General features: G+C 40.8%; 1 protein-coding gene across 1 annotated transcript in view; it reads right to left on the reverse strand.

Moving 5' to 3' along the window:
- SHB (SH2 domain containing adaptor protein B) overlaps nucleotides 1-19189 on the reverse strand; it is a 57988-nt gene extending 38799 nt beyond the window's left edge. The window contains exons 1-2 of the mRNA XM_054004259.1: nucleotides 18408-19189; nucleotides 5788-5905 (exon numbers count right to left, since the gene is read on the reverse strand). Of these exons, the coding sequence (XP_053860234.1) occupies nucleotides 5788-5905; nucleotides 18408-18992 (703 nt within the window). The 5' untranslated portion in view covers nucleotides 18993-19189. The remainder of the gene's footprint in view (nucleotides 1-5787; nucleotides 5906-18407) is intronic.
- Nucleotides 19190-27536: the final 8347 nt, after the last annotated feature.

Genomic DNA, 27536 nt, shown 5'->3' on the forward strand with positions numbered 1-27536 from the left:
TCCCAGCATTTCTGTAATAGCTTGCATGAAGACTGAGCTACTTCTCCCAGCATGTCCATGGGAAGCTCCCAGTTAAGGCAGGTGCACTGTTTTTGCTAGGCTGCCTCTCATGCATTAGAGATTCCATTGTGATGCAGCCATGGACTCTTACCTCAGTCCCTAGAAGGAAACAGTGAAGTGAAAGAAGGCATTTACACTCTTCTAGCACTGTCTGCACCAATAGAGGAGTCTCAACTTCCTGCATCCTCAGAGAAAAAAGGCCAAGCACAAAATCTCTAACTATGAGCTAGTTAGACTTCCTCACTGCTGTTCTGTGTGGAGACAGTATGATAAATACACAGAAAAAGAAGAAAAGAAGAGGATGCTAATATTGTAAGCCTATGAACAAATCTGTGATTTTTCTCTTGGAATTCTCTCTAATAATCCCTTGTTTAATTTTAAAAGACCTCCCTATTTGTCAGCCTACCATTAGGTTGACAAAATGCTCACATTCATTAAAGCCCCTCTAGATGAAAACCCTGCTCTTCCTCATCACACACTTCCCTTACTTTATGCTCTCTTTCGCTAGTAGAGCAAATGTGTAATTGCTTAGGTTGATGAAAGCATTGAACAACACAGGCAAGAAAACAGGTATCTCTGTAACATGATCCTAATGCTCTAGAACATCCCTAGGAATAGATTCCAGCTGTTCAGGTCCATTACACAGATCCTTCTGCCACATCACTCATCTAACCCTGGAGCATGCACACAAGCTCATCTGTTCATTTTGAAACTTGAATTCAGCTTTCCATTTATGGCCAGAAGCCTTTTTGTGACTTACATAGATTTTCCAGTGTTCAAGGAGTAGTGGAAGCATGCTTCTGTGTCGATTTGGGACTTGCCAAATGCACATTGAGCACTTTCCCTGATCTCATGGGTTGGCACATCCCACCTACAAGATCTAACATGCCCAGTCCCCAGGACAGTTGTGTGACTAGACTCTTGTGAGAAATGCATCAGTAATAAATTGAATTCCTTCCTCCTGTAACACCTACTTAGTCCAAAAGGAGATATTTTATGCCCTGAGGACCCTCTCAAGCAACCCTGATCAGAACAAAGGCACAGTGTATATTTTATCAATAGTCCTATGACAGCCTTCTTAAGTCTGCACACAAGCATTTGCCCCATGAGGAATACCACATGGTATGTTACATCTCAGGGAAAGCAACTGCTTGCAGAAACGCTACCCATTTAAGTATTCAGAATTCTGAGACACAGGAGAGTTTTTACTCCCTGGCTACCACATCCTTGAGGCAGATGCATCACCTAGAGGCCAGAACCTCATAAAGAAGCTGATGTCTCTGGCACAGTCCTAGGTCATACCTATAAAAGCAAAGGAAAAACATGATGTATATCAAGACTGTCCGGGCATAGACCTGAGGCATTCCTAGATCTCTAAGAAATCAAGGCACTGATGCACCACATGCTTAACTCGCCTTTCAAATCATTGTCCTAACTCAAGGGCTTAACCTCCCCTACTTCTCCTTCCCTGACCATTCTAAAGAACAGAAGATACAATTCCTGATCCAGAAAAAAACAGAAGTGATTTTGCCAACATACTTTTCTCAAGGTAGGCATCATATCCCGATAATGCTTTCTATTTCCTCTCTCACCAAACACCCCCACCCCTTACCCAGCCATTTTTCATGATGTGGTTTCAAAATATTTTGAGACTTAAAATGACCTTAATTTTACAGTTGTTTAAGTAAGCTGAATTATATATTATAGTACCTGCTAGGAGTTTCATACTAGGGGTTATCATGCCAGGGGATTCATACTCAAGAGATCATAAACTGTTCTGATCAGGGTAACTTTAGAGGTTATTCAGGGCATAAAATATCTTCTTTTGGAAGCAAGATGCTCTCTTCAAATCCAAGCACCAAGTAGGACAACAGATGCAATTTATTAACTCAATCCCTGTAGCCAGTATTCCTTATCATACCTTAAAATGACACAATTGTTTGTGCAACAAATTGCCTAGCAGCATATCTCCATTTGAATAATGATCCAAAACTGGATCCTTCTCTAAAGGCAAGTTTTAGATTTACTCCATGATGCAGCACACAGAAGGCTGTGGTATAGGCAGCCTTGATCTGGCATTTAATTGCAAATGTTTCATGCAATCTGAGGACTGGTGTTAATTTTTTCTGAAAGGCAGAGATGCCTGGAAGAGCTATGTCAACATGCACAGCTGTCAGGAGAAAGAGGAAAGGCACAACTGTAAGGCTATAGCTAGAATAGGGCCTTCTGACTTTTAGGGGATTTTAAAGGAAAAAAAATGCACACATTTTCCCCAACCATTGCCATAGTCATATCCGTGAATTAAGGAAACCTTTTCTCCTCTCAGGTAAGGGATTACCACAGAAAACAAACAGACCCTTCTCCAGAATTTGACATTCAGTGCAGGCTGATGGGAGTAAATACTCAAGTGGAACTTAACTTCTCTTCCCCTAGCATTCCCTGAGAGGAATGGATGACAGAGAGGCCTGGATGTTATGATCACCATCACTCTCACATTTAATCTCAGCCATTCACTTCTGTTCAAATGCAGCATCTGCAGCCACTGCTTCTCTGCAGAACTCTCTCTCAAGTATGAAGAACATCCTACACCTGATCCAAGCAGTGATGCTTGGTTACAGTCTAGGTAAAGCAGTACATGCTTTTTTCTGTGACAGGCCACATGTCACTGCAGCAACTACAGACTGACACCAGGGAAGAAGTAAGGTCCACCTACTACTCAGGATCCTTAGAAATCAGCATTGTTGCTATCAAGCATGCCATGACAGCAATAGAGATAGCTATCTCTTCTATGCATAGTCCAGGATACTTCACATCATATACCACAGAAAACTTCCTTTATGCTCATGTAGTTACTCTGGGACATCAAATCTCCAAAGAGGTTGTGGACAAGGCAAAGATGCAACATCTGTTGTTGTGGCTTTGGGTGCACACCTAGCCAAGCTGAGATTCCCACCATACAGCACTTCAGGAACTGGATTGCCAGGGATTCTCTCTGAACCTTTGTCATGGATTTCCTGTAGACAGGACAGACACTTATGAATATCAATACCACAGCAGGTGTGCTCAGCCACAAAAGATGATAGCTTCTTAACAACATGCATTCATATCAACATACTCTACCTTAGCCTCAGGTCAAGTCTTTCTTTGAGAAGCCTTTCCAAACCTTGTCATAAAGGTTGCTCTTTTTTCCAGTCATCACAACCACAAATCTGGGGATTTTTGGGGGGCACTATCAGCAGAAGAAACTTCAAGCCTGACTGAACTCAATTCTAACCACAGATAGCATGGGAACAGATAGACCATTCAATAATTAATTGAAATAAATCAACTCAGGGACTGCCTATTCTTTTAAATTAAACATCAGCTCAGAACAAACTGCCTGACAACTGCAAGACCATAGAACTTTTACGAAGAAAGGATAAGCTCTGAATAAAAATATTAGTTACTTCAGACATCATGCATTTCTATTCAGATGTAAGCTTACTTTCTCATATTGAAATCACAGGGTCTTATTTCACATGGACACCTGCTTTTGCCTAATCCTCTACTAACTCAAGGAGCACGTACCATGCACGAAAGTTTTAGGGCTGTATTTCAGCTACCCTTACACTGGGTCTCCAGAGTTCAAGAGTTAAGGTACACCAGTAAACATGGAATAACTGATAAAAAGCTGTTTTATTTTCTGTCTCTCCTACAGTGCATTCCGCTGGGTTATGCAAATTCCTGCTCTCTAGGATTAAGCCACTTTAAATGCAATCAGAATGATTTAATCAGATTAGTCAGGCTAAACAGATAGCCATCAGATGTTCTTCTATTCATCAGACAACAAAACTAACAAACATAACAAAGCAGTAAATATTTTGAGGCAAGTAAAACTTTAGTCAAAAGGTCTTCTTCAGAAGCAGTAGATACATAATATAAACAGAACCTTTAAAAACTCTCCGACAATATGCCTTTGGATTTTTATTTATCAAGTAAAGTGCAAAGGCAACACCTGAGCAATAACAAAATCCCCACACATAAAACTAAATGCTTGAATACAGTCAACATAACCTGATGCCATGGAGGTTTATGGGGAGACTTGCTCTATCCACATTAGGACAAGATGACTGGAAACTAAATACCCATATCTCAAAACACTGAACATCTTCACAGGTATATCAATCATCTTCTACTTGCTCAGTCACATGAATATTCAGAACACTTGCTCTATCATTATAATCAATTAAACCCTATTTTCAAAAGTGCCTTTTAGAATCTTGGAGAGCTCCTCATGTTTCCTTTATAATGACATGGAGCAGATATAACAGCTTATCAGTTGCACCAAGCACCCATTAGGCAAAAGGATGTCTTGTAATTGCAATGGCTCATAAACCTACTGTCCCTTACTGCAGCTAAGCCATCCATTATCATCCACTAAATATCTTATTTGTTATGACTAATCTGAAAAAGAAGAGAGAACGAACTCCAGTCCTAAATGCAGGAAGAAACAAGCCAATGCACTATAAACTTAATAATTTAAATTACAAGTGCTCATCACTGCTGTATAAAGAGCAAGAAATTATTTGGACTGAATTGATTTTCTGAGAAATTCCTTGACTTATAATTAATAGATTTACACTAATGAGAAGTAACAGCTCCCAGGTATATAAGGGAGCTATAAGGTACTGAAAACTTCCAAAGAAATGTTTCCATGTCATTTCCTGTGTCTCTCTTCAGAAATGCTTTAAGAAAAGAAAAATAGGAACACTTGCATGAAAAAAGGATCTTTGCATCCAACAGCCTCATCTTCCCCCACTGATTAATCTTTCCTGAGGGCCCAAAACAGGAGCTGCCAATAGAAAAGGAAAGCATACAATCAACTTAACCGGGCACAAGAGTGACTTTTACCACAAAATGAGAAAAAAAGGACTTGCTGTACAAATCCAAGAAATGTACATTTGATCTGCACAAAGATATGTGTTGACTGGTCAAATTGTCACAAATTAAAAACATATGGCCCAATACCTCAGAACATTTTACAGACTGTACAGCCAAGAAGTAGGATATTGATCCTGATAAAGAAAATACACGAAAAATAGAGTTGCATAATGCCGGTACAAGGGGTTTAAATAGTTCCAAGGCATACAACAACATCACCACTAACCATTTCCCTACATGACAGAAAAGGAAGGACACTACTGAGAATAGCAATTAAAGGTTCACAGGCATCCCATAGTGTCTCATTTTGACTACTGGTAAAAAAAAAATGAGAGAAGCAAGGAAAGAAAGACAAAGCTACAGAAAGATGTAGCTCTGCAGCCCTCCTCCAACACTAAGAAGTCCAAATCTGATTGAGGAAAAAAGTCCATAAACAAGCTGATCAACTGTTTTTAAGTGGAATAACACAATGTCATGCTTTGGCCATCTCAACCACATACACACGACAGCCTTCATATTGCTAAGAGGAGCAATATACACTCCAACTCCCATTGCTCTTATTTTTTCATCTTATCACATGACAGTACAAAAATTCTATATTTAAAAGCGAGGTATAGAGTGGTATTTTTGGGTATAAAGGCACATGCAGGAAAATGCAGTGCTTATATGGCATTTGCTGCTGCCAACCTAAGCATCTTCAGAAACACTGTTTCCCATGCCAAACGACATTTCTGTTTCATAGCAGCTATAATATACAGGTGAACTGCCATGCAACTGGAGCTCACACGTGCAACTGTCATTTCTTACCAGCCATTATTCTCTGGGCTTCGTATGGTTCCATATAGCCAGTGTTCTCCCCTTTTCCCATTCTGTTCAACTCACTTTTGGCATCAAACGGATCTGAGTAGTCATCAGCTATCAATACCTGAAAGACAGGAAGGTAACTGTTACTGAAGTCTCCAGTCAGATGTGCAAAGCAGAAGGCAATGACACCCTATCAGCAAATAAAACCAGTTTCACTTGGCTGCATCCTATGCCATCTTCAAAGTACAGTCTTGGTTCAGAGGATAAATACACAATTGCCACAGATCAGTTACTAAATGGTACTGAAATAGAATAAATAGCTCCTATTTATACCAGAAACCTCATAAAGGCAGACTCCGTGTCAAAAGGATTTCTGATTAGCACAAGCAATGGAATAATTGGGATGGACAAATTAAAAAGAGCCAGTCAGCAAATTCAATCCAGTGCAAATCTTATCAGAGAAGTCTGCTAATATTCAGGAAAAAAACACTCTTTCCCTTTCACATACTTCATCTTCTCTGCTTTTAAGGTTTAAGAGCTACAACTGAATATATTGCTAGAAATTTTTAAAATAAATATTCTAAGGCTACTCTTTTCACTGCATTAATAAGAAGCCTTTTCATGTTATGAAAAGACAAAGACACAAAAAAAATTTGAAAAATTTCAAATTGAAAAAAACAAGACACAAAACAAATTTCTTGGCTAAACTTAAATCCCCAAACCCACCTGTGCCATTCTTTCTCTCAAAGGAACATTATTTTTATTTATATTTTGTGAACTGAGACCAAATATAGCAAAAAGAAATTATCTGTCAGAACACATTTTCTTTCTCCACTAGGAGATTAAAAAAATCTGAAGGTTAGAAAATCTCACACTTGACCTTACATTAGTACGCTTTCCTGACCACTGCAAAATCATTATGCTCTGTAGGTCCCATCTATAGTTTTTTTATCAGTCAATTCAAGTCATAGGAATCATTCCTCCCTATAGCTGAAGTGGTAGAGCTAATCTTTGTTTCTGGAATGTGACAAGCAGACTGGGTCAAAGGCAGAAATCGTCATATGAGAATTATTGCAGAGCACAGAGATAGAATCTACAGCAGGCAAAAGAGTGTGGAGCAAACAAAAGCAGGCAGAGGCAGGCTTCAACATCAGAATCCCTAAAAAATCATAAGATTATTCAGGTGGGAAAGAACCACAAGAGATCACCCTATCCAACTCATCACTCAAAGCAGGGCAAGCCTAAAGGGTTTTGCCCTGACTACTTACTTTATTTACGAGGGATTTTTCAACTGAGTTACTTTACATTTTTAAGACAAGCACTAGTAAGACTTACAGCACAGTGCTATTCCAACAGTTTCAATCTTTTCAACAAAGAACCAGGAATACACTGCCAGCTAAGAGACTGAGGCAGCATCTGCTTCTGTCTCCTGCTGCCAGCATATCCCACCAGTCAGAGAAGAAAAACCAGACACACAAGTATTCACGGATCAAACACCTGCACAACTACCATGGGATAAATGAGCACTCTATTATGAAAGGCAGAGATCTCCTTTTAGATTAGGAAACAAAGCGTCTAACACACTTCAGAGTCATTACTCAGGCCCTGTAACACTGGCACATTGCAATTTTATACTACTTATTTTGCTTATTTTACTACCAAGATTGACATTTTAATTATGGGTTTTTGTGTTTTCCTCCACTCAGTTTAAAGTGACTGGAAGCTTTTTTTTGACCAGAAATCACCAGACTGACATGGATCATCGAGAGAGGAAAACATAATTCTTTCTTTCACTTGGTGTCCAAAATTACTCCCTCATTATTTTGAAAAACAGTTAATACAAAGGGGAAAAGTCCCCTCCCCCCGCCTGGCAACATATACCCAAGCAGCAAATCAAGTGACAGCAGCTGCACACACTTGAGACAAAGACAACAATATGTAACATGCAGCAGTAATTTCTCCTAGTCACAAGGGTAGTTTTATTTCCAAAAGTGATGCAGATGAAATACCATATATGTAGTCTTCTGCTCCGACCCTGTCAAGACCTGCTAGGTGGTTGCATGTGCTCTGTGCTGCTCTCCTTTGCAAATGCTGACATAGTACTCAACAATCCTTTGCATAACTGTACTAGAACATGAAACAGAAAGTAGACTTAGCACAGATATTTGACATTTCTTCTTCTCCATTTGTCCAAAGTATACTAGGAGGAAAATTATACTTAAAAGATGCTGTCAAACAAAACCCACCCCCCCAAAAAATTCCAACCTAAACAACACTGTTCCACAGCAAATCCCAAACCCACTTTTCAGCACTCAGGCAGAAAGAGCAGCCTGCTTCACCTTTCCTGGAACTGTATATCTTATTACAAGTGGATTTACAATGCTGAGCTGTCAAAGAAAGCCTCAAGTATTTCTACTTCTTTCAAAAAAAACCCAAATGAGTATGATTGCTAGTTCTACTATAATATACTTACTGTAAATGTCTGAACTCCTTTTGACAACCCTATTTCAGAGGATTATTTTTCCTGTTTTCAGAGATCTCAACCAGAAAAAGAGTTCCTAGTCTGCAAGTCTTTTTGCCATCTCCACATAAGCTACTTTTAGCTTAATGAGCTCACCTTCCAAGCCTCTATGCTTGGTTAGACAAAGTACAGAAAAAACTTTTGATGAAATAGAAGGTTCTGAGTACATGAATTTTCTAGTTAAACAAAACACTTGCTTTATGATAGATGGTATTAATACACTGCTCTCATACCCCTTTCATGCTATCCTGAGAAAGAAAAAGTGTGCCAATGTTACACAAATATCACAGGTACATGCCTTGCATGTGCAGTGGGGGTTCTGCAGATCATGATCTTGATCACCTCTATGCCACACAGGGAAGATCCACTGTGATAACACCATACTGCAACACCTCTTCCCCACAGGCATGTAGGAGCAGGTCTTTCTATGTGATAACCAATGTGCTCCTGTGTTCAGCAGAAATCATTAGCTTTCCAGAAAGAGGCATTTTGTTTGTTTATATTTCTTCCAACAGTCTTTCAAGCACTGCCCAGAAAACTGGTCTCAGTCAGGCATTTGTTTTCTACAGTTCAGAGACCAAGGCAAGCACAGGAGATCCTAGGTTAGGGCCTGCATGCAGCGACCCTTCCTGCTTTGATTTAGCACACTTCCAAGGCAAATGACTGGAAGTCATCTGGTAGTTGTTTGACTGGTCTCCAAACTGATCTTTCATGTTATTGACTGACAAACACTGGACAGAAAGTAGAAGATAATGGACAGCATCCATTGTCTACCAATGCATCCCTCCTAGAAGTCTCAGCTAGTTAGATTATCCAGGATCTAATACTGTACTCCCCACATCTTCCCTGGACACAATCAGAGGAATGGCAACATGTTGAAATTTTCTAAGCACAGCTAAAGACAGCATTCATACACAGAGGATGACCTTTGGAGTAGGACACATTCAATTTGGCTCCCTGCTCTGTCAAATCCAGCCACCTTAGTCACAGATCCTGTCCTTCAAATTGAAAACACGGTTATCAGGAATCCCCAGAAGGTAGTCATCCAGATTCCAAATTAATATCGAAACCAGTTGCATTTGTCAGGTTTATTGTCAAAGACCTGTGGCTTATCTCTTGACAGAATGCAAGATCTACATTCTGAGTGTGGACTATGAGCTCCTACAACTACTGATTCCTGCTCTGTTCATGTCTGTTCTATAGCATTCCATACATATATGATACTATTTTCTATTTTTGTACATGTAGTAGCAGTATTTCGAGACATCAGTAGCATCAAGCAAAATAAACTTTAACACGCAAATAGAAGTGCAGGTATTAAAATAAGTCAATAAGGATTTAGAGAACACTTGCAGGGGCTCTTCCTTGCAGGTTGTTAGTTAAAAGTCAGAAGACAGAGAAAAATAGTACCAGCTCAGTTAGCAGACAAGTTGACAAATCAAAAACCATAACTCTAGCTAAAAAGTTAATCAGCAGATACAAGATGAAAAACCTAATAATCACTTCACCCCCCAGAAAATTAAATACAAGCTGGGACTGCTGTTGGTTTATCCCTCTATTATATATTAACTGAGTTGCAAGCTTCACTTGCACTTGTTGAGGCATAGTCTTTGTTCTTCTACAGTCTTTAAAAAAGTCTGACAAATATTATCATATTAAACACAAATTCAAATGGGTATCTGCATATACAAAAGCATGATTTGCATATGCAGCCACAGGAAGAAATGAAAGAAGACACCTAAGTGCATAATTTCACAGGTATCTCTATCTAACTAAACCAAACATTTTAAGGGAATGAAAAAAAAGGAAACAAATGAGAATTCACCACGCTGAAAAAATAGAGGTAATATCTTTTTTGAATTGAAAGGAAATGTAGAAGATCAAACAGCAACATCAGCACAGAATTGTTAACTATTTCACTAATTTAGTGGCTACTGTGATTAAGGACACACTGTTCTAGAAGAATCCAAGAGGAATTATAATAAACAACATGAAGCAAAAAATCTAAAAGACTTCGCCTGCCCACCAGGCCTTTGGAGAATTTATTAGGGGATATTTATTTTAAAGATTTCTTTTTATAAAATAATAGATATATTTATATTATCAATATTAAATAATAGAATGGTTTGGGTTGGAATGGACCTTAAAGATTCTCTAGTTCCAATCTCCTTGCCATGGGCAGGCACATACTTAAATAACTGTATAAAGTCAGACCGTATATTCGTCTCAATTTCTGTGAGTTGCAATTAAGTCCACCAATATCATAGATGACAGCATGTGTCCATCAGCAAAGATACAGGAGACAAGGGCACTTAAAAACTGTGACTATATCTCTGAGAACATCACAGTTAACACATTCAACACAAAGTAAGGAAAATTCTTCATCCTCTCTGAGAATTTGTATTCACAAAAGACCAGTCCCTAGCTACAGTAGAAGTCACTCTATATTATCATAGAATGGCCTGGGTTGGATAGGACCTTAAAGATCATCTCGTTCCAACCCCTCTGCTAAGGACAGGGACACCTTTAGATAGACCAGGCTGCTTAGAGCCCCATCCAAACTGGCCTGGTACACTTCCGGGGATGGGGCATCTATGGCTTCTCTGGGCAAGCTGTGCCTGTGCCTCATCACCTTCACAGTAAAGAACTTCTTCCTAAAATGCAGTGTAAATCTTCTCTCATTTTTAAGCCATTTTCCCTTGCCCTGTCACTACATGCCCTTGTAAAAAGTCCCCCTCCAGATTTCTTGTAGGCTCCCTTCAGATTCTGGAAGGTTCCATTTAGGGGACCCCAAAGCCTTCTCTTCTCCAGGCTGAACAACCTCAGTTCCCTCAACCTTTCCTCATATGAGAGGTGCTCTATCCATCTAATCATCATGGTGGCCAAAAATGATTAACAATATTACATGGTGGGAGTTGTGCTGTTATTTTGTTTGGTTGGTGTTGGGTTGTATTGGTTGGAGATTTTTTGTGGGGGTACATTTGGGGTTGTTTTTAAAACATGATATTTTCTCTCTTTGACCTCAAGGAACCACCAGGTCTTACATCCCAAACATGCCCTAAGCAGATGTTTCCTAAAAAATTATATTTTCATGTAATATTCAGGCAACTAGACATCAGAAACATTTCTGATATTGAAGCCTGGACAAAGCTCAGGCTGCATACAGCAAGACTGTGAAGTTTGATCTTTATTTGTTTTCCATATTAATAAAGACTTCCACTTAGGTTTTCTTCCACAAAGCATTGAATTCAAGAACCTGTAGGATAATCCTCCCTGTAGCCTAAGTACCACTTTTTGTTCAAAATAAATCTCACAGCCTTGGAAAACATGCTAATAGAGTGATCTGTACATGGTCAGATTCCTGAGAATACGAGGAAAAAAAACATCAGGGACCTTTAAAACCTTGCTAACAATCAGAAATTTAGGATATGATTCTAGAGAACTGCCCTACAGATAAAGTGTATATAGAGCCTGTCCTCCTTGTCCTAAATTTGAGTATTAGAAAGACCAGCACTAGCTCTGCCCCTGGAAGGAATCACAGGCCTCATTCATAGTGGTGACTTCCAGAGACTGACACCTCTCATCTAAAAGGTAATTGAAACACAAATTGGAAAATGTGGTGCCTAAATTTCTCAGAGAGTTGTGAACTGATAGTGAGAGGCTGGGGAAAAAAACCAAAAACAACAGTATTTAATAACAGGATTTCAAGAGCTATTCTCCCACATACAAGCTTTAGTGCTTAGTGAAAGTGAATTGCTCTTCAGTTTTTACAAGTCCACACACTCACAGGGACAGAACTGAACTGCTAATAAGCTGATACAAATAACAGTTCTTGCCTTCTTGCCCCTCCATTTCTCTCCTGTATTCCCAAGCAGTAATTGAAGTCCCCTGCTATCCCATATGTGTCACTGCTTCATATAGGGCAATGCAGACTACTCTTCACACAGCAGGCAATGCAGCACTTCCTGCTCAAAGTTGAAAAATGCAGTTGCACCTGCTTTCACCTCAGAAAGAAATAGGTGCTTCCTTGACCCATCCACTCAAGTATTTTAAATTTGAAAATACACCTTCAAGCATTTTTCAGTAGATCTAAAAGGTATTGAAGGAAGGACAGGCAGAACAATTAACAGATATTGTTCCCTCTAGAAAACAAAGTTTAAAAAAATTGCATCCCTGTAATGTCATTAGCAGAATATATTTTGCAAAACAATTTTCCGCACTTCCTAGACAATGCACAACTACTCCAAACCCACATTTTATGTGTTTCCTTGTAAACAGACTGTCTAATGGTAACATTTACAAAAACAGTGACCTATCCAGGAAGATCTGCACCACAGTCCTTTCATATCTCTTGCTAGAATCCACCATTATGCTGTTTCAACTGCTCAGTCTCGTATCACTTCCTCCACTTTCAAACCATGCCTAGCATACTGTTAGTTAAGGATACATCCACACTGACACAGGGCAGCAACGGAGTGAAATTATCTCTCTCATTGTCAGTGAGCCTGGGGAGCATAGAATCTTGTAAAAACAGACATTTCTTCAGTGATCCAAGCAAATACAACGATAAACTGGCAATAAGATCAGATTGCAAACTAAAAGATTACATGCAAACTTGATGTTGTAAAAGAGAAACACAGCTTCATCTTTTTCCTTTCTAGATCCTTTCTCCTCATTAATCAGGCTAAAATACTTACATGACTTCCCATACAGTTCTTGCTGTGCCTAATTTCTCATTTAGAGTTAGAAGACCATTTGAATCATAGTAAACGGCATAACCTTATTTAGCTTATAGAAGGTTTTACTTCCATATATACAACAGTCTTAATGCTAACAATTGCTGTGCAAGTTCACCCAAAGGTGGATACGTAAAATAGTGTAATACAGATGTCTTTCCTCATCTGGACAGTTTTGAAGAAAAGTCTGCAGGTAATATGTGTGCTATTATGCAGTAGTAAGAAAGCTGCATTTATGGTGACCCCAGTGCTGTAGCAGAACAGCAAGTCCATCCCCTTGTTTGAAGGCAGTATCTGAGGAACTTTCTTACAATAGCACTGAGATGCTTACTGCAAAGGTATACACGTGATACACTCTTCCACAAGTCTACCACCCTCTCCTTAAATCTCCAGGTCTTCCAACTGCTTCATACTCCTTCCTCTCTCTGCTTGGATGTATTTGTGCCCAAAAGTCTGATAATTTGGATAGCTTCCAAAGCTGAGAGTGTTCCAAGCTGTGCATACAGTGCAGATGCCAGGCAAACTTGTAACTGAACAGCCCACCGCATCATTCCAAAAAAAGCCCTGAAGTTACCAAGACTCCAAAGTCTCAGGTCGTATCTAAATATCCTCCTGTTCACAAGACTGGTATAGATCCTTAATCATGAGACTGACATACGTGAAAAAAATTGCTTTTCTAGCTGCATTACAGCTGCCCTATAACAACATAGATATGCAGAAAAAATATAACTTTCTGCCTTAATGTATGGCCTTGCCTAAGCAATTCATGCACAACCAGCATGCACAACCATGAGTATTTTTTTTTCTTTTACGTAAAGATAGAGCCATATAACAATGGGAACCACATGCAGAGAGGAAGACTATTTCGGAGTAGAACCGACTGTACAGAGAGGCAGTGTGAAACTCTGCTGCTATGGATTAAACATGGGAATAAGACACCAAGGTACATTTGTAGTTTAGGATTTCTAGAAATAATATTCTCTGATACAAATAACCCAAACACTGCTTAGACATCTTTCAAGTGTTTTCTCAGTGCACTTGAAATATCAGCTGCAAGATTCTCTTAAAAGCACAACTTGTTCTCAGTTTAAAGATCAAATAAAATATAGACCTTCCATATACAGAAATAAGACAAGCATCTGCTCAACTCTAAAACAGTATTTTAATAATATAAAGATATTAATAAGGTTGTATGGAGTCCAATCACTTTTATGCAAGATGTCAGAAGTTCAAAAAGCTAGATTACTTTGCTAGTCTAGTAAAAGGCACCTATTTCTTACACATAGATAGTGTTTTCAGAACTTTGTACATTAAGTCAGCAACTCTTCTGTCCTGAACAGTTGCCTGGTTGGCTGGACAGTTGTCTGCTTGACTGCTGCACAATATTCACATAATTTTGCACTAGATCCACTCTGTGCAGAATCAAGTTATTCTCTACTGCATCAGATACATCCTGTCTTGCCATTGAAAATTTTTTACTATTTGAAAGTAGTTGAGTGCTTGTTTGACAAAAGTAGCTAGAATTGTTAGGCTGTAAGTTGAACTATATTGGAACTATAAGGCTATGCTCTGTAAGTTGAACAGAGATTATAGTACAGCCTGGAGCTAACAATATGTACATTAATAATAATTAAACTGGACAAAACTAGCATTTTAAATAATAGGTCGCAGCTAATATGCAACAACCATATTACAACACGGATGGCGAACCAGCTAAACACAGAGCAAGCAGCTGGTAACAAAACAAAATCAGAATTATGAAGACCCCAGACCCCAATGCTGCTGTTTGTCCAGACTGTCATGTGAGGGATAGGGAGTTTGGATTCTAAGTGTAAAACTGCCCAGGGATTTATTTGTTCAGAGTCCCTGTCTTGAGGCACTATCAGACATCATAACTGACCTGTGCCAACAAACCTATCTAATGGGGAAGAGAGATTAATGTCAAAATTTTTTTAACACCTGTGGAAATAGATCTGCAATGTCTTCTGCATTCAATATAAAGAACTGTTAGATTGTTCTGTCTCCAATGAACAGAGATAGTGCAAAATGCTGCTCATTATGAAATAAATGTCTTTTAAAGGACAATATGATATGAACCCAGCTTTTAAATCTTAAGAACTTCCTGTGATGAAGTATAATATAGCTTGTTTTTGGGAATTATCCCAGGTTCTTCAGCTACAAAACCTGGCAGAGAAATGGTTAGGTTCAAATACATAATAGATGAAAACGTATCTGAAGTATCCTTTCACACAGACACTTCCCCCTCAGTTATCACTTCATGGATTTACACACACATGGTGTGTGTAAATCCAGATAGAGGACAATTGCTCAGGAAGATCAGCTTTTAATCTCCATTCACAAGTGGTTTGCCTAGTGAGCTGGCCTTAAACCAAGTCTCGTGTTTATTCTTACACAAATACAGGAGATGCCAGATTGATCCAGAATACAACCATATGTTGTTTCAACTTGCCCACACTCCCTAGCTTCTTTGTGGCAAGCAAGTAAGTTAAGCTCTCACAAGCCAGCACTAAAAATGGAAGCCAATAATTTCTTTATCTGCCATACTGGAGGACCTGAACTGCTTCAGCCATTAATTCTAACACACCCTGCTCTCCCTCGTCTGAAGGTAAACATCACACTTAAAGTCCCCAAACCCCCAAATTGTATTACCTAAATAATAAAAAAGTCCACCCAACAACTGGAATTCAAAGACATCTGGAAATGATGACTCTCACTGGGCATCTGTTGTAGAGGTTAGTCACCTCATTACTAAAAGGTGCATGGCAATTTGGGTTCATCTTCTTCAGCTTTAATTGGTATTTCCACTGCTACACATCAAAACTACCTGAATCCCAGATACATTACATCTCTGTGGTTATTTTACCAGCCTTTGTCTAAAATCTTGCATAATATAATCCTGTCTGCCACCACTTTAAATCTCCATCCCCTTTATTCCCTGAATCAGTTAGTTTACAATTTTTCTTCTCTGGGAATTTCAGCTAACCAATTTGCCACTATCTGTACTTTGCCATTTGCCCTTTATAAGTAACCACACCAAACCAGCACCTCCCTGAATCTCCTTCCCATTCCAGTAACTCTTTCAAGTATGACACACAACTAAGCTTTTCAGCCAGTTATTTACTGATGACAAACCACAGAAGATATAAAATTGTTCACTGAATTTGTTGAAACCCCTACTTCTCACTTCTCCATCAACACATAAAGGAAAACAGCACTCTATCCTTGTAAATGAAATCAGAAAAAAAAAAAAAACACTGAAAACAGCAATGCTGGGGTGAAACACAAACATTTAACAGGCATTATTGGATCATTAAACATTAACATACTTCTATGAAGACAGACCTATACAGCACTTAGTTGGTTTTTTTTTTTCATTCCTAAAATGTTTATTGGCTTATGCTATGTTACACACAGCATAAAAAAACCAGTTTTTAAAATGTTTTTAGCATGTCTGTGAATTCTTCTGAGCAGCAGACCTCTAGCTTTGGGGACTTTTATTCCATCTTTACTGTTTTCCTTTTCTTTCTTAGAGAAGTTTATTTTCAATTGCTTTGTTCATTACTGTACTACAGACATTTGGTTAACTAAGTTCCTGAATTTTCTTCCTCAGTGAATCATAGGTGTAGAAGAGAAGCAGTTTCCTGCCAGCCCACTATGATCTCTACTTACCAAGTTCACCTGTCAAACTCTACATTTCAGGGCTGTGAAAGAAAAGAGATTTCATATCCATTGCTGGGATAAAACAACACAATTGAACAAAAAGCAAGCTATGTTGCATACAAATGCTGTTGCAGGCAGGCACAGTTGGCTTTTTGAGGCACAGGGACAATTTTATTTCTTAGATATATTCAGATTTCCTGCTTGGCACATATAGTTCTCTCTCTCGATAATTGGGAAAAAAAAAGCCCAATATGGCTGAGAATTTTTGCCTACAAGTTTCAGAACCTGCAACAGGGGCTTGGGAGCAGCATACAGATTTATGACCATTACAAAGTAGCAGGCTACCTAGCAACAAATAGGTATTTTCTGATGAAAATTGCTTCAGTAGGGTCTAAAATTGAACAGTGATTTTAAAAAAAGAAAGAGATACATTTTGCCCCAAGCACTTGTTTTTGCTGAAAGGCGGTCCCTAAAAGAGGATACCTAGTATCAATGTAGGAACTTTAAAGAAGACTGAATAGATTGTAACATATAGTGTAAAACATAGTGAGATGCTAACTTTTAATCAATCACTTCCACAAAAGAAGTTGCTTCCAGTCAGGAGCACATATTAAGACAACAGAATAAATCCTAGATTTTTCACCCTATATCATCACTGTCACAAGCAAATTTCTTTGGAATTCCACCTGGACAGATATAATTTATCAAGTTGTCATGGAAGTGTGGCAAAGCAATCATGTTACATATTTAAATATGTACACACAGATCACTTAGACTGATAACATTCAGCACATACCTGAAATTCCTGTGATGTGACTATTATCCTGGAGTTGAAAATGCCAATTAACAAAATAGGGAAACATTTATTTCCAATACATGAGAAAAGCTGAACTATACTCGTATACAGGCAGGAGGATGTGCTGGGCTTAAAAAACAATTAATGTTATTCCCTCTCTAACTTGAGTTCCCAAGTCCCGTATTTTCCAGTGTTGTGTCTAGAATGTTTTGTTAAAATTTGAAGAGAATGACCAGTAAAAGACAAGATAACGTTTGTAACTGGGCAAGTATCTATGGAATTTGCTTCAGCTACATGCCAAACAGAAACACATCAATTTTGGAAGTTGCCATGCCATTGTAACACAGGAATTTGAACCACCTCACCTTTAACACTGAACTAGGAGGTAAAAAGTTTATAAATAAACAAATGACAAACTGTCTCCGTAAAAACAGTTTATTTTTTATATATGACTGCCCCATACGACATACAGTAGGGCTGAGACCTCAGCCTGGGATCACAAGCACAAGGCATTTCAAGCATTCCCCTAACGACTCATATCCTGTTCTGCAGGGGCACACCAAGAGCCTTGGTACCCATCACGAGGCTGACAGTGAACTGTGCCTCAAAGCAAGGCTACACACACCTGTGAACCTGCCTCATCAGAAGGAAGGTAAGCTTGAAAGCCAAAAGGACAGGGCACCATCACTTCATGTACTACCCATGCACATGCCCTGCATGACCTGAAGTATTAAAAAGGGCCAGGCTACCCCATGAAGGATGGCTGACAACAGCGGCAACTCCAGATGTACAGTAGCTGGTCCCCTCGCCAAAAATCCTGGCAGGGGCTGACGTAGCCCCAGCCCTACTACCTAGCCTACAGGGGTGGAAACAGGAACACAGCACTTACTTTATCTTTCATGGCAGAGGGGGCAGCAACAGTCGGCTGCTTGGAGCCCTTGTTGAGCTTCTTGCCCGCGCCGTCGCTGCCTCCACCGCCGCTCTCCACCTTGATCAGCCGGTGCTTTGGAGAAACGTACTTCACGTCGGGTGGCGTCGCCGGGCGGCGCTCGCTGTGGCTGCGGAAGAGGTGCGGGGAGCCGGTGGTGGGAGGCGTGGCGCAGCACGACGAAGAGGAGGAGGAGGAAGAAGCCTTGAGGGCTGCCTCGCCCAGGTCCTCAGGCGCCGAGTAGTCCGGGCGGCACATGGCGCGCAGCTTGTGCAGGGACGAGCCGGGCCCGCTGTAGGGGTCCTCGAAGTCGCGGTCCTTCTGGGCGCGGTAGGCGCGGAGCAGGTCGCTGGTGTCGTCGCGCAGACGGCGGCGCGAAAAGCCGGGCGAGGTGTGGTGGTGGAGGTGGAGGTGCGGCGGCCCCTCGGGGCGGGGCGCGCTGCTGGCACCGTTGCGCTTCTCCCGGTAGTCGGGCCTCGGAGGCTGCGGAGGGCTCTTGGTCTTGCTATTGCCCAGGCTGAAGTACTTGTTCAGCCATTTGGCCATCGTCTCTCCTGGTTGCGGCCTCAGCACCGCTACGCGCTGCCCCCGGCGCCCCGCGCCCCAGCTCCGCTCGCCACCCGCATGGAGGAGTGGGTCGGCGGGGCGGGCCGGGCGCCCCGCTCCGCGCACTCCCCGCTCTCCCGCTGCCAGTGGCTGGAAGGGCCCCGCCGAGCCCCACGGCTTCCCGGCGGGAGGGAGCCGCTCCCGGCCCGAGCCAAGCGCTCGCCGTAGCTCCGCGTCCGCCCCCGCGGCTCCGGGTCTGCCGCGACCTCAGCCCCGCTGCTCCGCGCTGGCAGCACAGCCCAGCCTGACCTCAGCACGCACCGGAGAGGCGGGGGACGCATCTGCATGCGGAGCCCGCCCACTGCCGCGGCCGGGCGGGGCCGCGCCAGGTGCCGGTGGGGCGGTGCGGATGGGCCGGCCCTGCGCGGGCCGGTGCCGGTGCCGGTGCCGGTGTAGCCGCCCTTCGCGTTCCGGCGCGACGTGATCCGCCGAGGCTTCCCCGCTGCGCCCTCGAATGGGCCGGGAGGGGAGCTGCCGCCCTGAGGAGAACGTAGGTGCCTTTCCGTTCCTTTCCTAGGTGCCTCCGCCTGTCGACTGGAGTGGCCGTGGGACCCGCAGCCACCTGCGGAGTTTGAACTCTGAATTCTCTACTACCGCTACCTGCGTGTTCCCCCTTCCCATCCGTGATGGGGTAGGAGTGTTCCAGCTGGCATCTAAAAAAGGAACCAAGCCCTGGTTTTGGCTAGGGCTGATGCTAAACAAACAGGATGTTGTGTATTTTTTGGTAGGTACCTTTCCCATGTGTGTTCCTAGGTAAGGGCTACAGTAAATCAAATGCAGAGATGATACTTCTGCAAATCACACTGCTCAGCTTGTGTCTTGTCCTCCTTGTGACAAGAAGGACTTGTCATCTGGGCCACCACAGTCACAGCCACTTATTATTGCTCTTTTAATCTTTCTTCGTCTGCCCAAAGCTAAACATATACTAGAGCAGGTTTTCCCAAGTTCTGTCTGCCCAGCTGTGACAGTCTCACTCTATTTTTAGTCCTCATCCTAGTGCTGATTTGGTCTGGTTGTAGGGATTGCTGGAGACACTGAATGGATGTTCAAGTGGGGATAGGAATACCTGCAGGCTGCTCCAGGCCTATCTCTGGCCTCTGCCACAATAAAAAGTTAAGCAAACAGAAGAACTACTCAGCTTGACCTGTGGTGCTTCAATTCTACATTATGATCAGTGACAGGAGAGATTTGTTGCAGTTTTGTTCTGTCTACACTGCATAGTGGAAAGCAATTTCAAATGAAGAGTTAGCGAACGCCTCACAATTGCATTTTTTAAAATCTTCCGCTAATCAGAATTCAGATATATCAATAAACGAAATAAAAAAGCTTTTCATTCCCCCAATACAAATCTGTATTTTTCAGAGACAGAGTTTTCCAGAGCTATATCTTCATGCGAAGTATCATTTTCCCATTGCTTTATCAAGTCCATCAATGCAGAGAGATGAGCAAGAAGGGGAACCCTTTTCATGTAGTTCAAAAATCTGCACAAGAACATTGCAGTTTCACTAGGAGCTGTGGACATGTTCCTAATATGATGTGCTGGTTTTGGCTTGGGTACAGTTAATTTTCTTCACAATAGCTATTACGGTGCTATTTGTGCTGAAAATAGCATCATTAACACAGGGGGGTTTTTTGTGTTTTGTTGTTGTTGTTGTTGTTGTTTTTTGTTACTGATGAGCAGTGCTTACACAGAGCCAAGGTCTTGTCTTCTCACACCGCCCCAGCCGCAAGCAGACTGGGGGTGCACAAAAGCTTGGGATGGCACAAGCCAGGACAGCTGACCTTAACCAACCAGATGGATATTCCATATCATATGGCATCATGCTCAGCATATAAAACTGGGGGGAGAAGAAGGAAGGGGAGGATATTCAGAGTGTTAACGTCTGTCTTCCCTAACACACTTTCTGCACAGAAGGGATGCAACCCTGTTTTGAAGATGAGAAAGGCAATGTCATGCACAGTTGGAGAGGGGTGTGCAGATGTCAGGCACAGTCGTGTTTTGCACTATTGTTTTTAATCATTTGGGCGTTGGAGCTCTTTTAACCTTTTTAGAATCAGAAAGTGGAGGGAAGAGAAGAGGAAACCTTTATCTACTTACTGCTACAAGTCATCTGTGTATTGCCCTGTTGCATTTTGGCAAACACCTGTGTAGCTCCCTGTTGGCATTGTTGAAGCTCAATGTCATACCTGTACTGTATTTACACACCCACAAGCCAGTCATGAATTATGAGGGCAAAATGGACTCAGCTATATTCATGAGTTAATTCTCTTTATGAAATAAAGATGGACTAGATTTACATACAAAGTTTTTATCTGGTTTTATGGACCCTTTTAACCTTGCTCTTGGCTACATATTCTCTATAAAAAGCCTCACTCTCCCTGAGTTTGGGCACTGTCCTTGTAGTTTGCTAAACATAGGCATGTCTGTATGTTTTACTGAGTGCCTGAGAACAAACCTCCTCCCCTGTGAGTACAGGCTTCAATTGTAATTCCTTCCTGCAGCATTTTCATCAGCTTGTGTGGAAAGGAGAGTTGCATGCGCCTTTTACTGTCATCAGCAAATTTTTACTTTTACGTCCTTAGTGTTGGTCTCCTGTCTCTGCTCAGCATATTCATCCTGTCTGACTATAGAAGTATTTTTTTCTCAGAGCAACTTCTTAGCCTGAGCCTGAGCAGTGTCCTGTTTCTTGACTGGCTAGTACCTGGGTCCCTCAGGGGTTGCAAGACTCCCAGTAGCTGCTGATTCAGGAATGGTATATTCTAAGCCCTTTGTATGAGAGAGATTTTTTGCCCTGTAGGAAGATGAGTCTCAATTTCGATAAAACTCAAAGGCTCTTATTACCCAGAAGTCTATCGGCTCCCTTATTCCTGTTCTGCCTGTCATGGGAGGGGCAAGAAAGCCCCAGCAGTCAAACTCAGCCTGATACTGTCTCTTGTGGCTCAGTGAGGAACCACGTTCTCTTCCCGGCATTTACAGGCAGCTTGTGAGGTGACAAGTGAGCAAAAGCATATCGATGCAGGGAAGCTTCACTAGTATTTCAGAATTTCTCTTAAGTTGTTCCCCAGCAGTGTGAGAGATAGGAACTATGGGTGTACAGGATAACCCTAGGAAAACCCAAACCTGGATAAATATCTACAAATGAATAATCTGAATACCTAAAGAATAATCTGTAAAAGAGGCATAGCAGGGAAGTAAAATCAAGAATTCCGTTGTCTCTCTAATCTCAGAGATTCTTCCAATATAAATCTGCAAGGCCTACAACATTTTTGCATGTGCACAAGATGCTTTCCAATCTCAGTCTGCTCATGCAGGGTACACCTACACCTGCAGGACTCCTAGTCCCTGCTCTGAGTCATTTTCACACGGTTTTTTTGAAGGAAACAGGCTTTGTCGTTTTTAGAACTCTGACCACATTTTTAAGTTCTAGTGGGCAGATTTCTAGCATATTTTTTTGCCAAACATAAGGATGTTTGGTGATGATGAAAATGAACTTTTTCTGTGAAATAACAAATCCTAAAATGTATTGATCTGAACAGAATATCTACTTCTTCTCAGATCTGCATCTCTTGAAGTAGAAATAATTCAGAGTTTGTTTCAACTTACATTTCAATCTTACATTTTGATACAGGCATATCTTTGCACACAAGTCACTAATTTGTGCTAAGTGTTCACACTACTGATCATATTAATTTAATTAAATAATGAAGTTAAGTAGCATCTACTGTGGAATTTATAAGGTCTTGTTTCCTCTCATACTTCTGATTTCCATGTGTAATAAGAGTTGCAGTACATGCAGTGCATTTCAAATAAAGATAAAAAAGAAAAAGCAGAAGTAACATGCAGAGCAAAGTACTTTCTGTATTAATAGACACTCAAGCAGTGCTGCCAAGTCTAACTTTACAGTTATCTTCCAGGAAAACAACAACAACAACAACAAAGAGGCACTTCTTCTTTCCTGGTGACTAGTGTCAGATAGTTCAGAAAGGGTATGTAGCATCCATAACACATTTGGATTTCTCCTATTTGTGCATGTTGCATCACACAAATCATACCCAGGTAATGACTGGAGATCAATTTGTTCTTCACAGTCTATGAAAATGCTGAATGTTTTCCTTCTTGTGAATATATATGACTAAATATAGGAAGTTCTGATTTTAGGAAGTTATTAGGAAGTTCTCATTTTTCTACTTTCCAGGGTGACATCTTCCTGGGAATTAGTTTATTCCCAAGTAAGGAGAAATTCTTATACTGTGAGCATGTGTTAGTTATTTAAGCCCAACTAATTTGTCCCATATTCTCATGCTGCAGAGAAAAAAACCTAACCAGACATTCCTCTTGAATGCTACTTTTGTGATGATCGCTTTGCCTCCAAAAACAAGTTCACATCAATCACCTTTAGTTTTCTTAAATCGCATGGGCAGTTCAAAATCAGATTTTCAAGGGTTTTGTCATCTACAGTTATCCTGCAGAATTTGCAAAAGCAGTTTCATAAAGCCAGCTGGATTTAGAGTACAGGGTGCTTGCAGACAATCCATTTGTCATCTTCTTGTATTTTTTGGTGCCTCTCTGGAAAGCTCTGGCTCAAGTGACCACTATGATCTGCAGCATATATTTGCTTTGAGCACACGTAGTGTGTAGCCATTGGAATTATGTACTTCAATCCCAGCTACTCTTCAGACAATGGCACATTCTGGCAAAGAGGCAGCTGTAAAAGTACAGGGTTCTCCACGGATTGCAGATTTTGTCTAGAACCTTGAATTAGCCTGAACTCAACTGGATAAATGGAAGCTCTTTGGTGCAAGGAGTAATTTTGGTGCAAGCACTCTTCCTTGTTGTTTTTTGGGTTTGGGGTTTTGTTTGTTTGTTTGTTTTTGGTTGGGTTTTTTTTGTGGTTTTTTGGTGGTTTTTTTTTTGTTTTTTTTTTTTGTTTTTTTTTTTTTGGTTTGGTTTGGGTTTTTTGTTTTTTTTTTTTTTTTTTTCTGCAATTGCACATTGCAATGTGCAATTATCTCAGGATTCTGACCTTCCTGCTCTGAGTTCCAGTGCAACACAGGACCTTTGGGTAGTAACGGGGTCTCCCACACAGTGAGGAGAAGTTGAGCACTGGTAGAGAGTGGTAATGACATCTCCATTGCTGGAAACTGAGACGTCAAATAGAGAGGGCCCTGAATACCCAGATTTAGACTGGCCCAGCTTTCAGCAAGACAGTGGTCCAGAAATATCTGGAGGTTCTGTTCAACCTAAAATGAAGCTGCTCTCCTATCCATATTCTTTCCAGTCCTTGTGTTTCTGTGCTGTATAAGGCAGGACACAGACCAAAAGCCCTCACTGGCACAACAGGACAATTTTCCATATGAATATGCCTGATTGCAACCCCACTGAGATGACACTATTCAATCTTAAATTGAAAATGGTTGTCCTATAATTCTACTTACCAACTGCAACTGTAAGGACAAACTGATTCCTTTGGAGAACCTCAATAGAATGATGGCACTAGATTGTAATTACAATTAAATATCTATTTTTTAAAAACATCATTTTATGATCAGCATAGTATAGAATTTTATGATCACAGCAGCACAGGATGTTTTTGTAACTGGTATCAGTGTAGCATGATTTTATAAGTATCATAGCACCAAATTTAAAATCACATCTTAATTGATGTTTCTTAATCACCTGGACTCTGCAGATTGGGTGGTTGGCTTGCAGTGTAAATAAAACAATCATAATCTATAGTCAATCTTCAGAGGAAGCAGACAACAGTGGAGGAGTCCCTGGTCCCTGGGGGATCATGGATTTTGCTGTCTAGAAGCAGCTGTGGGCCAAGTCCCACTTAGGACTTGTAACTTCTCCATTTTGCAGAGTACTCTCTCTCTCTGTGATGTTATGTTTCATTTTTCTGTGACTGAAAAATCACAACTTTTTTGTCCTGAGACCTTCAAGGCTGTAAGGAGGTGAGAAGGTGGGCTGATGCCCAGGAACATTGTGGATGATATAGAGGTGGATGTCTGCCTGGTGTGCGGTATCTTCAAGAGCTGATAAAGGGAAGGAAGGGAGCTGACACGTGACCACTCAGTCACAGGAGCAGCTCTTTGCCATATTAAATGGCATTAGTCATGCTAACCATATTGCCATGTGTCAGGAGCACAGGAGTGGGGCACCAGAAACTGCAGGAAAAGAACAGGTCCCTAGATTCAATAATGAGGGAAATTTTTGATACAGCACAGGAAGAGATGCAAGATCCTGCTGGCAGTGGTACTGTTGCATTGCTTCAGGTACATTGTTCAGGAGCCATAATTTTAAAATCATTTCAGTTAAATTCCAGAGCCTTCTGGTAACAAAAAATGTAATGAATTTATAAAAAATTTCCCCTTTGTTCTGAACTTATTTCTAGTTTCTGTTCTAAATAGGTTCCTGTTTCTAAATAGGTTTTCTAATTAGGAAACACATCTGGTTCAAAGGGTTTCACATCATATTGTTGGAATGTGTGGAAGCAGCAATCTGGAGACTCACAAAGAGCTACTAGATTTGCTACAAAATTCGAAAAAAAATCTCCATTCTTTTTAACTCTTGTTCACATCAGGCTTGGAAAACCTAATTACTTTTTCAATATGATAATGAAGAAGAAATTGTACTTTACAGGCATCAACCTGTGTAGTTCTCAAGAAAATTATCAGACTAATATCAAAACATCAGGATAATTCCTCATCAGGATAATCCTCATCATTTATTAATGACCAACTTTCACTGGTCAAAGATAGGAAAGATTTATTCATAATAAGCTTCTCAGCAGAGGATTAGAACTGAAGCAGAGACAGTTCTGCATGCTAAAAAATATTTAACTGCCTTGATCAATTGCAGGGAATTGAGGTATAGCTCAAGTACAAAGACTCCAGGAAATTAACACTACAGTCTCAGCAACTGGGCAAGTAATCATACCTCTGAAATACATTAGTGGCAACTACTGGGACCAGAGATGTGAGAAATTTCATTATCTTCTTTTCAAATTGGTCTGTATGAAGCAGGAAAGTAATATTGAACACAGGCTTCCAACAAGCAATCCATACAGTAACGGTGCAGTAATTGAGTCTGGATTCTATGAAAACACAAAGCATGACTCTGTAATTAAAGGCTAAATCATAGCAACTGCAAGTAAGATACTGAATTAAGTTTCTAACATTTCCAAATCTACAGTGCAGAGTATTTATTATGTTATTGGTTATGTTTTAACATTTCCCTAGTTCAAGCAGAACAATGAATTAATGACTCTCAGAAGTCTTGTCTTACCTCATTTTCATGAGGTTTTAGTTATCACAGAAAGAGGAACAGTTCTGCAGTTCAGTTTTTCAGATTGGCCATATTGTACCCTCATACTACTATTGGAACATGGACCTGCAGATTTTGCTGTTGATTTCTTGCTCTTTGTGGATCTAATGAAGAAGAATTCTATTCCAGATAATCTGTGTCAAGTGTTGCTTCAGCCTCTGACAACCAGCAACAGTCTTTTAGAACGTGTTTGTGTGTCTTGGTGCTCTTCTGTGCAGTAAACAGCTCCTACGGTCCTTCTCTGGTCACAAGTTCCCTGATTCACAGTTTTCCTGTCAGGCTCTGGATATCCATCAGGAACACAAACCGTGTTTGTAGCTTCTGATTGCACTGTGTTGACAAAAAGGACTTCTTGGACTTTGGACTCTCAACACCTGCACTTCCCTACAAGTACATTTTGTTGGTCATTTTTCTTCTGTAGCTTGTACAAAGAGAAAAATAATCTGTAACCAAATCAAATACTGAGGAGTTTCATAATAATCAATCTCCTACTGTGGAAGCATACACACAGTAGTTGCTGAAGCCTGAAATTCTGATTCTATAGAGGGAGATCGTTTGGTGACTTGGATACTGGCATATGCTGCAAGGCAACCAAGACAGCTCTGTTCTTTGATAAATTACTCCTATGCCTTGAGTCACGGTCCTCCTCTCTCAACATTTCATTCCATTGGACTCAATATAAGGTTAATTACTCCCATTTAGTGTCTGCTGGCTTATGGATGTCCAAATGTGGCCATTTTACATAATGAGAGATTTTGCAATTGCCTTGCAAGTAATCCAGATGCAGATTTGCATTTTAGCATGCTTGGAAACAATAAAAGGAGTTTTAAACATAATCAGATTGTTCAAATGCAGTTAAATGGCTGACTTCTCAGTTAGGATAATGTAACTCACACAAATAATATAACTCACCCAAATGCCAGGGATTTTTCTGCACATACCTATTACAGCCTTTACACTTGTGTTTAGTCTGTCTGAGGTGGAGTTCATTTTCCCACAGCAGTCCTCCCAGTGCTGTGCTTTGCATTAGTAGCTGGAAAGGTGTTGACAGCACAGAGTGCCTTGGCTGCTGCTGAACAGTGCTAGCACAGCACCAGCCTCTCTCTCCAACATTCCACCCCACACAGGCTAGCAGTCTGGGGGTGGGCAGGATCCTG

Source organism: Vidua macroura, chromosome Z (genome assembly GCF_024509145.1).
Source record: "Vidua macroura isolate BioBank_ID:100142 chromosome Z, ASM2450914v1, whole genome shotgun sequence".
Classification (NCBI taxonomy): Eukaryota; Metazoa; Chordata; class Aves; order Passeriformes; family Viduidae; genus Vidua; species Vidua macroura.